The sequence below is a fragment of the Crocodylus porosus genome, unplaced genomic scaffold (genome assembly GCF_001723895.1).
Source record: "Crocodylus porosus isolate Cpor-Errol unplaced genomic scaffold, CroPor_comp1, whole genome shotgun sequence".
NCBI lineage: Eukaryota > Metazoa > Chordata > Crocodylia > Crocodylidae > Crocodylus > Crocodylus porosus.
Window position 1 is genome coordinate 104,643,407 of NW_017728947.1, and position 16,363 is coordinate 104,659,769.

The window sequence follows — 16,363 nt, forward strand, 5'->3', positions numbered from 1 at the left end:
CAACATTGCTTGCTTGTTCCCTGCAGCCTGGCTGTTTAAAACATTTGATATGTTTTAATATTTCTGTTGGAACAAAATCAAATCTACACGTCTTGGCTGTGTCACTGTTAGACGGTTTCACTTTATGACTCTCAACTATCACTTTTAAAAATGTGAAAGTCTGGCAGCTTTTACTTTTTTTAGCACAATAGCTGGTTAAAAAGTGACAACTTTGAGACACTTTTACCCCAAAGTTTAGGCTGTCTAATACCAAACTTTTAAATACTTTAGTAAGAAAAAAAAAATTTTAAACCAAGATTTGTTTGCAGCTCCACAGCTGAAGCGCTGTCTCAATGCACTATATTTCTGAAGCACTCTTTGTAATTCTTTATTTGAGAATCTGGAAGTGAAAATGATTAATCAATTTTCTAAAAAGAGAAACACAATATTAAACTGAATGGTATAAAAATAAAATTCAAATAAGGTGTTCATGACATAAAAAGTTCCTTTAATGCAAAGGAACAGGTAGATATTACAGAACATCTCTTGTGCACTTCTTTGACTTTATGCTACAATTTTGCTCCTAGCTCTTGTAACTGATAAACCTGGCAGTACAAAATATGAATGTTTAAGTTCATGGGCATCTAGTACTTAAGACAACTTTGACACAAACCCCTTCAGGACAAAAGAAAGATGATCTAAAGGACATGACACTGGCGTAGAAAATCCAACTTCAGTTCCACGTTCAGCCTTGTGTGATCTTTGAGCAAATTCCTTTATCTCCCATATGCAGTTTCCTAAACCTCCCTTCACACAGGTGTTAAAAGAGTAAATCCCAGTAATGACTCTGAGCTACAGCAGTGATAACAGCCAGCTGAATACCTGGATCCACTAAAAAACACCCACTGTGATGGCTTAAACAACAACAGAACCCACTTCTCCTTTGCTAGAGGGGAAGAAAGCCTCCATCCTCCAGTTTGGCTCACAAGAGAACTTCAGGGGCTTTGAACACCAAGCTGAAGCCAGCAGATGACAGACCACATGGATCCACTAGCCAAATACCCCTCTCTGCCTAAACAGGCAGAGGTTGTGAGATTAATGTATCTGTGCAGCTTCAATGACAAAGCAGCTTCACTGCTGCTCTGCTGCACAGCTAAAGTTGACATCAATCATCCCACTGCAGCATACAGCTCATGTGGCGCTCGATTCCGCACCAAGGCAGGCAATGAAAGCTTCTCTGTTCACTTTGATGTGCACCAAAGCAGGGCTTTAGCCAGGCTACCCACCAGAAAAGTGCTCTGTCCCTTAACACTTGCTGTTATGGAATCCTATTTTAAAAAATTAAGTCCAAAAAGAGGCCAGAATTTTACAATGACCAGGAAAGAGATGGAGAGCTGAAAACACTGGGAAAAGTGAATAAAACTAAAGAGAGTACTTCCAGCATAATACAAGACCTTATCGTTTACAAAGGGCCAAACTCTGTTGGGGATACACAGGAATGATCGTCACTTCATACCCCTAGCAAAGGCAAAATTTGGCTCCAAACATTTCTCTGATCAAATACGAAGAGGAAAGGTGAAAGCAAATGTCTAAATGTTCTAAAAGCAGGTTTGTATTAATAGCACAGGGACCAGGACTTTAACTCTGTCAAGTGCGTAAGTTGCTTTACCTAAGGGATCCAAGATATACCTTTCATACTGCTCAGATGTGAAAGGATACGAGGAGTTCCTTCTGTTCTACACACCAAGTAGAGACACGCAGCAATTACGTGAGTCATCTTTCTTCCACGGGTGAGGTGCTTGCTCACTGCCATCTTGAAAAAATTAAAGGCAGTATCAAGACAGTGCTGGTTGAGTTGCAGCTGGTTTCCCAAATGGTGAATCTGACGTTTCCCTAAAAAACAAAAGGAGAGAGAAAAGATTTGAAATTTTGCAACTTATCTATTTCTTTGTGATTTATTCACCAAATACAGTAAGAAAAATTTTGTTCCAAATATTAACTACAGAAGTCTCTCTATCTCCACGATTTACTGCAGAAGAACTTCCTCCTTTTACCTAGTCCCAGACAGTTGGTCTATAAAGGGCAAAGCAGTACCACAGGGACACCCACATGCCAACTCTGCATGCAGCTCCTCAACTGGGAACAAGATAGCTACATTAGCGCAATATAGCATGCAAGGCAAAAACCTCTCCTGAGAAGAACCTATTATTTCCTGTACAACACCACACCAGTGCAGCTGTGCTGGGGCCAGATCATGAGCTAGCGTGAACAGAGCTAGCACAGTAGAGCTCACCTGAACAACACCTTGCACCACACAGATGTCACCAAAAAGGCTAACAAAGTGCCTTACAGTAATACAGTAATCCCACTTTTGAAGAAGAATTTAAGGAAGAATTTCTTAGTTCATGCAAACCCATGGAGATATGTCCTGAAGTATCAGGTCTGCCCATTTATTTTGAGGTACCCACTTTGAGACTGTTACCATCTGATTTCTAAAGGATCAAAACCTCACAGCTCCCACTGAAATCAACAGGAATTGTAGGTGTCCACCAGCACCCTCAAAAATAACTCAACTGTAAGTCCAACTTTGCTCACTCAAGAACCAACTCACCCCATAAACTATGGACAAATGTAGCCCCATTATTCCTTATATCCAGCTGACCCAACATCCAAAATATGCTAAGCACTTTTTCAAAAACAGGAAGATTTGTCCAAAAGAGCTTGAAAACTACCTCTACCACTGAGCAAGTACTATACTTCTAAAAACTCAAGTAGTGGTAGAGTTGAGTTAAATTTGCAAAAACAAAGGATACATTTTATTGCACTGCTTCAAAAAACTGATGAAGTGTGCAAGTCCCTCCAACCACAGGCCAAACACATAAGGAAAAAAGAGCTAATTTCATCCATGACTGCCTCTGCTAGGGAAGGCTTTACTTCATATGTATATGTTGTGAGTAGCGACTTCACTGAATGCTTGGCTGCCAAATTATATAGACTGGTTAGCAGCTTCAGAAAAATAAATGTGCCTTCACCCTCAAAAAAATAAGTAAATACTTTAAATGCCTCATGACAGAAAGTGGTTCAACCGCTAAGACACCTGTGGAAAACAAAGCCCAACCCTTGTTTACATGTTATGCTACTAAAAACTGTGCCAAAGAAAGAATTAAGTATAAGATAGCAGAAGTCAGGATGACAAGAGTGCTGGGTTAACTAACCAATGCCCATCGGTCAGACAGTTCTTTAAAACAATAAAAACCCTTTAGTTCAATAAGACAAATGTTTCCAATACACACATGCGCGCACATACACACACAGGATATCTATATTTATAGATAGATATAGATAGCTATATCTAATATTCTCTCTATATACACAGAGAGGGGAGCACTAGATACACACACACACGAGAGAGAGAGAGAGAGAATGCACTAGATGTATCTATATCTAAATATCTAGAGACAGAGATAGAAATCTATATTATATATATCTATATCTAGATATAGCTTGATAGAGATAGAGAGATATAGATAGATATAGAGATATAGATATCTATATTCACAAAAACATGCATCCATTAATTTCAGTAACGTTATAAATAGTACATGTACTATAACTGAGGAGTAGGGTATAGTGTGCCAGTGGCATATCCACAGTTTCCTAGTTAAGACAATGGTAATGAACACAAATATACATGCACTCTTTACCCTGTGTGACCTTCTAATCAAGCACGTCCTACACAAGCGCCCGTGATACGACATTAGGGTCACTGTATAATCTCTGCAAAGCTCTGAGTCAGCAACACTCTGACTTAATGCCACTGAGGAAGCTCCCGCAAATCTAATCAAGGCTCCATCAGAGTGCGCCGCGCGGGAAGCCATGCACAGAGGTGCGTCAATCCCCGCTCCGCACACGTGGAAGTCATCAGAGCTCATCGAGGAGTCAGGCTACAGTCACTGTGGGAAAGGCTGCTCCCAAAGGAATTTTAATTTTGCTCGTTTATTGGACAGGGAGTAGGCAATTATAAACAGCTTTCAACTGAAGGAGAGAAGTTGGATGGGAGTGGTAAGGGGGGAGGAGATGTTTCATCTCAAGTCTGTCTTCTTTCCAAACATCAATTCACTAAGGTACTGGGAGACGAGCCAAAGTCCACTCACGTCAAAAGGAGCTTTTCCATTAACTTCACAGAGTCCTGGTTCAGATCCTGAGCTGCCAAAACACTTCAGATCCAGTCATCCCCTCAGAACAAGGCACTCTTCCATCGCCTCTTTTCCTCTCCACCACCTTTTGGGCATTTCCCCCTCTAACCTAGAGCCTTGTATTCAAGCTCCTTCTATCCCGCAGACCTTTTATTCCCTCTCAGTTTATTTCAACAATTTTCTTGACACTCCTGTCATTCTAAAAGGCCGCCATATCAATGCTCCTGCCTGAGGCAAAACCTGCATGCAGCTATTAGTAGGCACCTGTTATCCCCCGGAGAGGAACGCAATCAAAGAGATACTTCTACAGAGCTCCCGGGCCAGGATGATACCAGAAAATGGCGAAAAGAGGAAGGTTGGAGAGGGGAAAGATGTGAATTTTCAAACAACAAACAAGCTAATAGTCATGTTCCTTCAAAGGCACTTTTCTTCCTCACTCAGCAGGCCGCACCCCAAAGTCATCATGATTACTCTCGTTAATTCTTAACCTTTTTTTATTTTTAAAGTGTAAGAAAAGAATTTGGTGTAGTCCATCCTCTGCTGAGCCAACACCACATCTGGTTAATTAGCACATGCTTTTAGAGTAAAAGTTTTTCATCCAGCATCAAAACTTAAACGTGGTCACCTCTGGGGTGAAGAGCGATTCTCCATTTACCTTGCCAAACTGAGGTCTGAGGAGACAGAAGACGCTGATGTGTAAAGGCAACCTATTTAGGAACACGGTATCTTATTTTGCACTTTTTATGCAATACCCTTTGGAGATCTATCACTACCTTACTCTCCCTTTCTCAGCGGTGGCTCAAAGTCATTCGTTATTTGCATGCGATGACTCCTGCCAACTTCTGCAATATATTAGCTCACCTCTGCCCTCTAATGCCATTTCTTTGGACACTACTTTCCTAAACACTAACTGCCAAATCCAACTGTGGCTCTAGTGGTGGGAAAGTAAATTAAAGTCTCAGAGAAAGATGTGCCCTTCTCAATAGGTCTTTATTCATGCCAAGTGCACTAGTAAATGAGGTTCTTTCACTGGTTTTCCAAACAGGCTGTGCTCAACTTAAGCTCCTGTTTCAGCTAAGATGGGTCATGAGACAATCGGCAATTAAACTTCTAAAGATTCCTGTAAAGCAGGGATGTCAAACTCATCTGGCTGCGAGAGGTGGATGAGGGTCGCTGGACTGGTGTGGATCTGCCGTGCCTATGGTGCCAGGTCCAGCCACAGCATGAGGCCAGCACAAGCTGGCCCTGGCACTGCAGAGAGCAGGAAGGGGGGCAGTCTGACGCACAGCATGCAGCCCATGCCCCGGACTCCCCGAGCCACGTGCCGTGCCAGGTCCAGCCCACGTGCTGCACACAGCACACGCCCCATGCTAGCCCCTTCTGCTGCATGAGCAGTGAGCCCTGGGGCCAGCACATGCTGCTCATGGCTCGTAGGACCGGACTGGCCATGTCCCTGCTGCCCAGAAGCAAGCTGGCACTTCGTAACTTTTTATTCAGCACTTAACCCCTCACTCACTCTGCAGACTGCTGCAACCCTTACCAGCTCCAGACTGCCGTATAACCCCTGCTAGACCAGTCCCACCACGTCTCCCAAGGGGCAGTTAGCTGGTACATATCTGGAGGACATACAGCAAACACCAGGATTTCAGCCACAATAGTAGGAATATCCATCACTACAGAGGAAGCAGCCCACTCAGCCGGGCTTTCACTAGACTGAACTGCAGGGCATCAGACATGGAACAGCTCTTCAGGAAGGTGAAGGATAAGAATCAGGTGTCCAGGGATGACCCTACTACAGGGAGCTGAAAAAGGTGCTTGCTAGTGCCATGAACACCAAGCCTGCCAATTCCCACAGCCCCATTTTTCTACAGAGAGGATGTCTTTCCAGAGAAGAAGAGAGATTCTTCAGGCAAGGGTTGGCAACCTTTAACAGTGGGCCACTGCTGCGGACTGCTAAACCCTCCACAGCACCCCAGCCCTCCCCGCTCTGTGCCAAGGGCTCCTCTTGCCACCCCTCTGCATCTGCTGCTTACTGTTCCCATCAAGTTCCAGTTTCTGTCTCTACTTGTGATGGGAGGCAGCACATTCAGCAGCAAGGGTAAGCACAGGCTGCAGTAGTAGGGAAACCAACAGCCCTGGCACAAAGCAGGGAGGGTTGGAATGACCACTTGCTCCGCAAAGATCAGCAGTACATGGCAGAGGAATGCACAGTGCAGGGTGGAGCCTGCCCTTGCCCCGCACACAGATCCAGGGGCACCCATATGTCCCTCCAGGGTTTGCATAGTGGCAGGAGCCACCACCCGCTCCCCACAGCTCTATCCCAGTACCCCATCCCAGCTGTGTAGTGTAGTGCCTGCCCCTGCCCCACTCCCTCCCTCACTGCAAGGGCCTCAATCTGTGCCCCCATACCCCTTCCCTCCCTCCTTGCCCCTTCCCCTACAACAGACTTAACAGCCGGAGGCAGCTCTCCAAGTTGCCCAGCTGCATATCAGCAATCGGATCAGTATCAGCCAATGTGACTCTTTCCTCAAGCAAAACAATAGCAAAAAATATTCCCTCCCACCCACCCAAAATGAGTGAGAGAACAGTGAAGAAGCCTACAGATGTTTTATGAGGTACGTGACATGTGCTAGGCAAATCCTATTTATTCCTCAAACATAAAAGCCTACACTGTCCAAAATAAAAGTCTACATTTCTGTAAGCAAAACAGAGAATCAAGCACCCAATGCTACTGACAAATAAAGCTAATCACTTTCTGGATCTCTGCTTAGGAACAAACTGCACTTATATTTATATTTCATTGTTTTATCACCAGACCTACTAAAATATAGTTTCATCAAAAGTAACCCACGTGTTACCTACACTCAGGTAACAAAGAGCTTGTTGACCCGGACAGGTATGTAGGACCTATAAAAACAGATAAAGATCCAAACTCAACTCTGCTGTCTTTATGTCTATAATTTTATACCATTTGGATGCAATGAACGGTGATAATCAAACAGACTTGTGTAGGAATCTGGATCTTGCTTTTTAAATGCTAGCAGCAGTGGCAAATGCAGCAAAGCACCAACATCAAGATTGCATTGTAAATTATTATAGAAACAAGAAGAGGGAAATCAGCTCTTTCCTCATAAGAAACAGCTTCTTCCTTTTTTAGAAATTTGTCACTACAGAAGCACCTCACTAAAGAGTTGCTTGCTCTTTCCCACCATCCCAGAGGAAACTTCCTACCGTGCCTTTTATGGGCAGATCCTTTAAAAGTTGCAAAGTCAAGCACCCGCAGCCTTAAATAGACCTAAGATGATATTTTCTTGCTTATCTCCTACCCTTTCATCAGATAAGTATTCCTGATAAATTTCCCTTTGTATTATCATTAAAGAAATGGCACATCATCATAATAAGTCTCAGTGCACAGAACTGGTTTCCTAGAAAACCAAGAGCAACTAAAGATAAGAGCTTAAATGCACTGCTGCTGCAATACCAAAATACCTCATCACAAGCTATTAATCCATATTCTCTCCATCTTTCCTTTTATGCTAATGATATACTTAGTGGTACTGTAGCAAGTTAACATTATTTGAATGAAGCAAAGTTAAAGACGGTAGTGAATTAAGCGTTTTTTGTAAGGTTGCAATGACAGAAGACAAACATGGAAGTGGTAATAGAAAACAGACTAGATTCCATTAAAGGCAATTGCTTGCATGATGTTACGCTTGCTACAAACTCATTATCTAAATCTGAGTTATTTTAGTGAGTGAATTCACTTCTCTTTGCAAAACCTCACCCAAAAGATCTCTTTCTATAGCATTTTGAACATGTGGGGGCTGTTTGGGGTGCTTGGCATGTCTCTAGTCCACTGTCACAAATCAATGCTAAAATCTCCCACCTATTTTCACTAATCCTCTTCTACCTGCTTTATTCTATCCTAAAAAAGACAACAAAAAGGAGTAATGTGGTATGGACAACCCAAGCAGCTGTGATGGACTACATGCAGAATGGATCCATAACACTCAACAGGATCAAGGTCTAGTTGCCTAGAAAGATCCTGCCCAACTGTAGATTCTGCTAAGATGGCCAAATTATCGCAACATTAAACAGCACAAATTGAGCATTAAAGGCTTACATCTCTTAATGGAACCAGAACATCATGGGGGTTTTCAGAAGGACCTGAACATGCATGGCTGCAAGGACAACATTCACACAGAAGGTAGGCATGGAAAAAGGCACCAAACCTTTGTTTAAGCAGCAGACAAGCTACTCATAATATCTGTAGAAGCAGTAAGAATTGTAATGAGAAAGGAATACAACCTGGTGAATGCAGAGAGAGGGGATTTATGCAGGTGTATAACGAAGTTGGACGCAATAAAGGAAGGGGAGGTAGTAGCTTCAAAGAGGGGGAACATGATCAGAAAAACAGAAAAATACTGCTCAGATTGTGTAAAGACTACAGGGAAATGATGTGGGTGGCAAGAAAGACCAAGAAGAAAAGGATCTGACACCCTTTTAGACAAAGGCATGGCAGTTGGAGGGTAGTTTGTGGAAACACTGAAGAGAGAAAGTGATGGCAAACTTCTTTACTCCTTTGGGCGTGTGGGGAAGGGAACTGGGAAGCACCGAGAGTAACATCCAGGTTAGGGAACTGAGTAACTAGGAAAGAAGAACTTGAAGGGAAGGGAAGGCAATTAATGTTGTTCCCGTCAAATCTAACATCAAAATTAGCTATGTTAAAAAAGTAGCTTGTTTTCTTCATTTTTTTAAATTAATTAATGTGGGAGTGGTGGGGTGAAAACTGAAGGACTAGGAAGGTGGAGAGGAAAAGGGAAGGAGGTGGCATGGAACGTGGACTGTAAGGAAGAGAGAGGGAAGATGGAAACGAATGCCCGCACGGCAAGCAACACCCAGCCGACTTCACTGACATCTAAGTGCAGGCCGTCAGAAGGCCTTCTCCTGCTCCTTGGCCATTTGCTCCTAGCCCTGCTATTCCCATGCCTTGATAAACTGCTGAGGCTGTTTGCTCACATTAAGCTGGTTAAGTAAAATTTGCAAACAAAATGATAAAATAGTGATGGATGGCTCTGTAGCTGAAACTCTTCAGGTTGTTTCAGATGATCTTTGGAAGAAAGCAATTGTTTTTAAATTCCAGAAGTTATGCTAAATCTGATCTTTTTCACTCAGGAAGATTGCAAAATACCCTTTTAATCCTGAATCAGCTGCAAGGCCATCTTGCTAGCGAAGAGTGTGAATATACTCGTGGTTTATGAAAGCTATTCTTTAACTGACATTAAAGGATGAGAAAGAAGAAATCTCACTCCAAGAGCTTCAAGACACTGCTACTGGTGATAGCAATGCATCATCCTCCATTCCTATTAAAGCTTATTATTTGTATTTAATCTCCCTCCTTCTGTTTGGTTCCCATGGTCTTTTTTTCCCATTGGGTTATATTTACCACCCATTTTAAAATGGAACAAGTCTTAGTGGTATTTACACAATGTGTATCAACATTCACAAGCTTTACTTAGCTCTTGTCAACTGTTAATATAACCACAACACAAAGCATTACCACTGAACTGAGTACTTACTGCATCGCCCACCTATATCATTACAGACAGAGGGGATTTGCTCATAACACTGTTTACTTGACCATATTAGGCAGATTTTTTAATAAAAAATGTTTTAAATATATTTTTTTCAGCCACACCAAAATGGGCAGAATCTATCAGCCATATCATCATTCAGCTAACAATACATCTCTGACAAGCTAAGGAAGATGAAAAGTTGCAATACAAATCTTTAAAAAAAAAAAAAAAAAAAAATCTTTTTGCCAAAAGAAGAGATTCCCCAACCATCAACTTCTACAAAACCTGTGCTCATTTGAAACACAAGGTTAAGCTGGCATTACACAGACCCTTCCAAATGCAACCAGAGTGCAGAATTGATGCAGTGGCGCCTGCCTGATGATAGACAGCTCCGGCGCTCCTGTGGCTGGCCAGCGCTCTCCTAACCTGCAGCAGAGGGAAAACTGACATGAACTGTTCTTTCGATTCCTGTGGGCATCAGGTCAACTGACAAGAATCAAGTTAATTCCACTCTCTTGCTGCTTGAGAAATAAGGAAAAGCAGCAGAAAAGCCAGGCAATGGTTATCCATCGGCAAGAACAACAAACTGCAGAACAGAGACATCCTCCATGGTGGCAGCAGCTACAAAGCTGACACACCAAGATGTAGGAGACTATTTATTTTATTTACTTACTGATTTATTTGATTTATTTGCTGCCCTTCCCAACACAGGCTCAGGTTAGAAGGCCAACTGAAAACGCATCCTATCAGTGCTTGCAGCAGCTAACAGTCTCTAGATTTATCACAGGCCCTCTAGATGGATGGGGAAAACGAAAAAAAGGGAAGGAATCCCAACGCTCTCCCCCTATGTAGGAGTGAGCTTTTTATCTTCGTTGCTGTCAATGCACAGTGCTCTCCTCCCTCCCCAGTCTGGTTGTATATTTAGTCATCTGGCAGTTAAATACCTCATAAATGTTTCCAAACCCACTGTGCGAGGAAGCAGAGTGGAAACAAAAAGATTGCTAGAATGAGTGAAAAAGCAGGTGGGGATGCTGGGGAAGCATCACATGTCTGGCTGAGTTTCCCTTACTGGACAGTCACTAGACTGCTGCAAGTACAGAGGCTGAAATCTCACCTTAGTCTGCCGGACTCAGCAGAATCAGAGCCAAGTACCCGACTTGGTCTTTTAAAAGACGCGCTCCAGTTGCAGACCTTGTGTTAGGCCCTCTGTCAGCACACGGGGTGCCCTCAAGTTTGCTCCTCTGTGACACTGCTGCCAACTCCCACAAGCCTCCCAAGAAGCTCACCAACCTTCCCCTGCATCCCTGGGGGAAAATCTTCCTGGTCTACAGGCTGCTCCTTGAGATATGGAGAAGGTGTAACCCTGCCTCAAGTAACTACTCTCTGGACTGGGATGAGGACCATCTGGGGTTGCCCAGGATCCTTCTCTTATAGCTCATGGCTTATCTTCCAAAACCAGCATCCATCCATTTCCTCCCCTCACTCGGGCAAAGCTTCCTGCGGCCCCGTGGACCCTCCCAAGTTCCTCCCTCCCTTTCCAAAGCCTTCTGTGCTCTCTGTCTGGGAATATCCTGCTTCCCAAACACTGGCATTACAGAGGTGGTGCAAGCACCTACTCTGGACACATTTAAGAAATATTTGGATGCTTATCTTGCTGGGATCCTATGACCCCAGGTGACTTCCTGCCCTTTGGGCAGGGGGCTGGACCCGATGATCTTACGAGGTACCTTCCAGCCCTAATGTCTATGAAATCAAAGTAGAGACAGGGGATAAAAATTTAGCAAGAATAAGCAACAACAAAAGCCTAAGCCATGTTCTCAGGACAAGCAGAGACAATCAGTTAGATACCTGAAGGGTTTATATACACATGCAAGAAGCATGGGGAGCAAACAGGAAGAATCAGAGATCCTAGTACAATCACAGCATTATGATGCAACTGGGATAGGAGAGGTGGTGACATAGTTCACATGACTGGAGTATGGTCATGGATGACTATAGCTTGTTCAGGAAGCACAGGCAGGGGGAAAATATATTTAAAGGAGACGTGCACATTTTCTGAAGTGTCGTACAAAGTGGGAGGTAGGCCTGTTAAAAGGTCAGAGGGAAGAGCAGCAGGGAGATGTCATGATCGGCATTTGCTACAGGCCACCAAGCCAGGAGGAGGTGGATGAGACCTTCTTTAAGCAACTGCCAGAAGTTTCCAAAACTCGGGACATGATTCTCATGGGGGCTTTAATTCTCAGGACATCTGCTGGGAGGGAAACATAGCAATGCATAAGCAGTACAGCAAATCCTTGGAGTCTGGTGAGGATAAACTTTCCAATATAGACAGCAGAGAGGCTGGCTGGGGGCAGGGGCTCTTCTCAACTTTGAGGGTTGGTTGTGGCATGAAGAGCTGACTTTGCAGGCATTTCCCAGTGGCCCTGCCTCTTGCCATTGATTGGTGGAGAGACTGGAGGGGAGGGACAAGGAGGTGGCCGCTATCTTGGCTGCTATCTGCCTTTTGCCTGCTCCTCGTCACTGATTGGTGGAGCAGCCCCAGGAGGGGAAGGAGGGATTGGGGGGGAGGGGGGGCTGCCATCTTGGCTGCTGGCTGCCCTTCGTGCCGCCCCACCAGCCAGTGCCTTCCCGTCCCAGGAAGGCGACAAGGCAGCAAGCATTTTATTTTTATTAAGCTGTTTTTGGTGTGATTTTTTAAGTGATTTAAAGGACAGTCATGGATTTCATGGCTTCCCTGCACCTTGATGCTGATAGATGGTGGAGACGGGTAAAGGCAAGGGGGCAGCTACCATCTTGGCTGCTGGCTGCCCTTCGTGCCGCCCCACCAGCCAGTGCCTTCCCGTCCCAGGAAGGCGACAAGGCAGCAAGCATTTTATTTTTATTAAGCTGTTTTTGGTGTGATTTTTTAAGTGATTTAAAGGACAGTCATGGATTTCATGGCTTCCAAAAAATCACAAATTGACTAGGTCCCTAATGACAGGAGTTGTAGATCCTAAGGGGAGGAAGGAAGGAGAGCAGCAGAATAAAGACACTGGACTACAGAGAAGCAGATTTTAGGAAGCTCAGGGAAGAGCTAGGCAGAATCCCCAAGGAAGCAAGTTTGAGGCATAAAGGAGTCCAGAGAGCTGCCTGTACTTTAAGACTACCCTTATTAGAGGGCAAAAAGCAAGCTATGTAAAAGAAGAATAAAGTGCTGCCTAGCCAAATTTGTCTTTTGTTGCAATCTTGATGATTTGAAAGTCATAAAGGAGTCCTACAGGAAGTGGAAATTTGGTCATATTGGTCACATTACTAGGGAAGAGTACAAGAGTATTACATGGGCATGTAGGGAGAAAATTAGGAAGGCAAAGGCATAATCTGAGATCCAACTAGCAAGGAACATAAGAGGCAATAAAAGGAGATTCTACAAATATATCAAAACAAAGAAACAGACCAAAGAAAACATAGGTCCCTACGAAACATGGAAGGCCACCTAGTTATGGGTGATGCAGGGAAGGCTAACATATTTAATGCCTTTAACTCCAGGCTTCAGAAGCAGGGGCAGCTACCAGATGAGAAGTGCAGTTAGCAATAAAGATAGGGAAGCAGACAAACAGCCTAAAGTAATGGCAGAACAAGTTACATATTTCTTAGAGAAATTAGATGCTTTCAAGTCAGCAGGTCTGGATGGGATGCTCCCTAGGGTATTGAGGGAAATAAAGGTAATTTCAGAACCATTTGGCACCTCTCTGAGAACTGAGAGAGATCAGGCAAGGTCCCAGATGACTGGAAAAGCACAAATACAATGTCCATCTTTTAAAAACAGGAAGTAAAAGGATGCAGGGAATTACAGACCAGTCAGCCTGGCTTCGATACCTAGAAAGATCATGGAACAGGTCCTCAAGCAATCCACTGTGAAGGACCTAGAGAAGAACAAGGTGACCAGGAACAGCCAGAATGGCAGCAGGGTTCACTGAGAGCAACTCATGCTTGACCAACCTGGTTGCCTTTCACACTACGGTGACAGGCTCTGTGGATGGAGGAGAGCAGTGGATGTGACGTACCTTGACTTCAGCAAGGCTTTAGACCCACAAAATCCTCATTAACAAAACAAGGAAATGTAGACTTGATTAAAGCACTGAAGGTGGATACATAACTGACTGGACCATCATGCTCAACAACTAGTCATCAGGGGCTCACAGTCTAATTGGGAGGAGGTACCAAGTGAGATCCCAAGAGGTCTGTCCTGGGTCCAGTGTTATCATCCACAATTTGAACAATGGGACAGAGCGCACACTTGGTATCATCCACAAATTTGCCAAGTCAGGTGGAGTTGCAGACAGGGTGGAGGGCAGGGCTAGGATTCAGAATGACCTGTATAGACTGGAAAATGGTTCACAGTCAATCAGATGAGATTCAGCAAGGACGAGTGCAAAGTCTTGCACTTGAGAAATATCTAGTGTGCTCTTGTTGCAGAAGAGCCAACAGCATACTAGGTTGTAGCAAAAAGGAATGATACCTGCAAATAAAGAAAAGTGATTCTTCTTCTCTTTCCAGCACTAGTACAGCCTTACCTGGGATTACTGCGTCCAGTTTTGGGGCCCACATTTCAAGAAGCATGCAGACAGACTGGAAAGAGTCCAGCAGACAGCAATACAATTTATAAGCACCTGGGAGATATGACTTATGGAGGAGGCTGAAAGAGCTAAGACTGTTTAGTCTGAAGATTAGAAAACCGAAGAAAGATCTGATTAACAGTCTTCAAATACCTAAAACAGTGATTATAGAGAGGATGGAGACAGGCTTTTCTCTGTGACCATAGGGCAGTGGATCCCAACCTTTTTTTTAAACCGTTGCCCAGTGGAAGTGAGACCGGGCACGCAGAGCCGGCTGCCTCCCTCCCAGGACTCCCTTGCAGCCTGGCTGTAACCCTGGAAGCTCAGCTATGACCCCTGAAGCCACTTGCCCAGGCAGACAGACAGGGGTCTGAGCAAGGGGCTTGTGCCATGACCCAGCAGCCAACCCACTGCAGCCTGGTACCAGGCCATGGCCCGGTGGTTGGGATCCTCTGCCATAAAGGACAGAACTAGGAGCAATGCCTTCGAAGTATGGTAGCAGAAAATATTTAGGTTGGAGATGAGGCAAGGAACATAAAGACCACCTAGAAAAATTTAGGTTGGAGATTAGGAGAAACTTTCTGACTACACAAGTGGCCAAGCGCTGGAACTAGCCACCCTTGGAAATTTCCAGCCTTGGAAATTTTCAAGAGCAGGTTAGACAGACATTTGACTGGAATTGTTTAGTCAGGGGTGATCCTTCCTTAGGCAAAGGGCTGAACTAAATGATGTTATGAGGTCCCTTCCAGCACTATTTACCCATTATCAGAAATCCTAAACTGTATAGACACAGATTTGCTAAATCATCACAAATATAAAAAGAAGCTAGATGAGAAAGTAAAGAAAAATGATGCAAAGAGAGAGAGAAACACAGTTAAGGGAAAAAAAGACAAAACAGTTACTGAAGATACCACAAGAAAAAATAAAATTTGATCTAAAAAATTAGATAAAAAAGTTGAAGTAAAGCCAAGAGGGGAAATGCAATACAAGAAAGACAAGGAAGAGGTGTTAATTTTAATACTTATTCAAACAATTTTATATATAAAATTGACAAAAGGATCCAGCTGCTATATTTCTTTAAATGGAAGAACCAGAGGCCCAAGTATTCTCAACTTTGTACAACAGGCCTGGTCCTGATACTTACCAGCCATGAGTTACGTGTTTCTGCAAGTCACAGTTACAGAACGTTAACTCTGTGCTTAAATTGGTCCCCCAGCAATCAGTTCCATGCCGTTATAGATGATATTCATATATGATATTTGCTGGTCTTGGACAAGCACTGAGGTCCCGGAGGGGAGGGGAGGCAGGTGTCCAAGGAGACTGGTTGCTCCTTAAGGAGATGATCCTCCAAGCCCAAAGAAAGGTAATCCCAATGAAGATCAAAGGCAGCAGGAGAGCACACAAGCCTCCGTGGCTCACCAAAAGCATCCAGGAATGTCTCCTTGCTAAAAAGGAGGCTTACACCCAATGAAAAGAAGGGGTCATCACCGGGAGGACTATATTCTGTAGTTGCCCGGGGACGTAGGGGGGTAGCTAGGAAGGCCAAGGCAGAGATGGAACTGGGACTAGCTTCCCAGATTAAGGACAATAAGAAGTCCTTTTTTAAATACATAGGGGGTAAAAAGACGGTCTCGGGTAATGTGGGGCCCTTGCAGGACACGTTGGGAAATTTGGTCGTCACACCGGACGGCAAAGCTAACATGTTTAACAATTTCTTTCCCTCTGTCTTCCTAAGTAGGGACCAGAACAGCCACCCCCCTGATGGGCCCCCCTCAGCCCCGGGGGAGGCACACCTGGGCCACGGGTTAGCGAGGATTTAGTCAGGAAGCTTCTGGAGGGGCTGGACGTATTCAGGTCAGCCGGTCCGGATGATCTCCACCCTACAGTTCTAAAGGAACTGGCCGAGGTCATTGCAAGTCCCCTGGCACGGCTTTACGAGCACTCATGATGCTCTGGTGAGGTACCGGAGGACTGGAAGAGGGCCAACGTGGTTCCCATCTTCAAAAAAGGCAGGAAG

At 44.2% G+C, this 16,363-nt stretch overlaps 1 protein-coding gene across 2 annotated transcripts in view; it reads right to left on the reverse strand.

The window, feature by feature from the left end:
* Positions 1 to 16,363, reverse strand: part of BRF1 (BRF1, RNA polymerase III transcription initiation factor subunit) — a 249,905-nt gene that overhangs the window by 182,596 nt on the left and 50,946 nt on the right. Inside the window, exon 3 of one of the 2 annotated variants that reach the window (XM_019550818.1) lies at positions 1,699 to 1,872. In XM_019550818.1, coding sequence (XP_019406363.1) covers positions 1,699 to 1,872 — 174 coding nt within the window. Of the gene's footprint in view, positions 1 to 1,698; positions 1,873 to 16,363 lie in introns of those variants that run through there. The other variant, XM_019550819.1, reaches the window with a different exon arrangement.